The sequence below is a fragment of the Hydra vulgaris genome, chromosome 01 (assembly GCF_038396675.1).
Source record: "Hydra vulgaris chromosome 01, alternate assembly HydraT2T_AEP".
Taxonomy (NCBI): Eukaryota; Metazoa; Cnidaria; class Hydrozoa; order Anthoathecata; family Hydridae; genus Hydra; species Hydra vulgaris.
Window position 1 is genome coordinate 70219466 of NC_088920.1, and position 1287 is coordinate 70220752.

Here is a 1287-nt window from a genome sequence, read left to right on the forward strand (position 1 = left end):
TTAGTTTTTCTTTTGCTCTTTGAAAGTTGCTAAAGTATACATAGTTGTTAAAGTATACATAGTTGTTAAAGTATACATAGTTGTTAAAGTATACATAGTTGTTAAAGTATACATAGTTGTTAAAGTATACATAGTTGCTAAAGTATACATAGTTGTTAAAGTATACATAGTTGTTAAAGTATACATAGTTGTTAAAGTATACATAGTTGTTAAAGTATACATAGTTGTTAAAGTATACATAGCTGTTAAAGTATACATAGTTGCTAAAGTATACATAGTTGCTAAAGTATACATAGTTGTTAAAGTATACATAGTTGTTAAAGTATACATAGTTGTTAAAGTATACATAGTTGTTAAAGTATACATAGTTGCTAAAGTATACATAGTTGTTAAAGTATACATAGTTGCTAAAGTATACATAGTTGTTAAAGTATACATAGTTGTTAAAGTATACATAGTTGCTAAAGTATACATAGTTGTTAAAGTATACATAGTTGTTAAAGTATACATAGTTGTTAAAGTATACATAGTTGTTAAAGTATACATAGTTGTTAAAGTATACATAGTTGTTAAAGTATACATAGTTGCTAAAGTATACATAGTTGTTAAAGTATACATAGTTGTTAAAGTATACATAGTTGTTAAAGTATACATAGTTGTTAAAGTATACATAGTTGTTAAAGTATACATAGTTGTTAAAGTATACATAGTTGTTAAAGTATACATAGTTGCTAAAGTATACATAGTTGTTAAAGTATACATAGTTGTTAAAGTATACATAGTTGTTAAAGTATACATAGTTGTTAAAGTATACATAGTTGTTAAAGTATACATAGTTGTTAAAGTATACATAGTTGCTAAAGTATACATAGTTGTTAAAGTATACATAGTTGTTAAAGCATACATAGTTGCTAAAGTATACATAGTTGTTAAAGTATACATAGTTGTTAAAGTATACATAGTTGTTAAAGTATACATAGTTGTTAAAGTATACATAGTTGCTAAAGTATACATAGTTGTTAAAGTATACATAGTTGTTAAAGCATACATAGTTGCTAAAGTATAAAGTATATATTCGCAGATTAGAGTTGGTTCAGTTATGTATGTTTCGTTAACTTATAAGCTATTTGGGAGGTACGTTTTTGATATTTTTGACATTTATTATACTTTTTATTCCAGGTTTCACGAAGATTTTTTACATTTTTTGAAAAGAATTTTTCAAAATGTATTTTTTTACACAGTTTTATTAGATTACTTATGGTATATTTATAGCCTTTAAAGATAGTT

General features: G+C 23.9%; 1 protein-coding gene across 1 annotated transcript; it reads right to left on the reverse strand.

Moving 5' to 3' along the window:
* LOC136074677 (uncharacterized) lies at nucleotides 1-1050 on the reverse strand. The gene has a single exon (XM_065787016.1). It carries the CDS (start codon nucleotides 1048-1050, stop codon nucleotides 1-3), a length of 1050 nt encoding a protein of 349 aa, XP_065643088.1.
* Nucleotides 1051-1287: the final 237 nt, after the last annotated feature.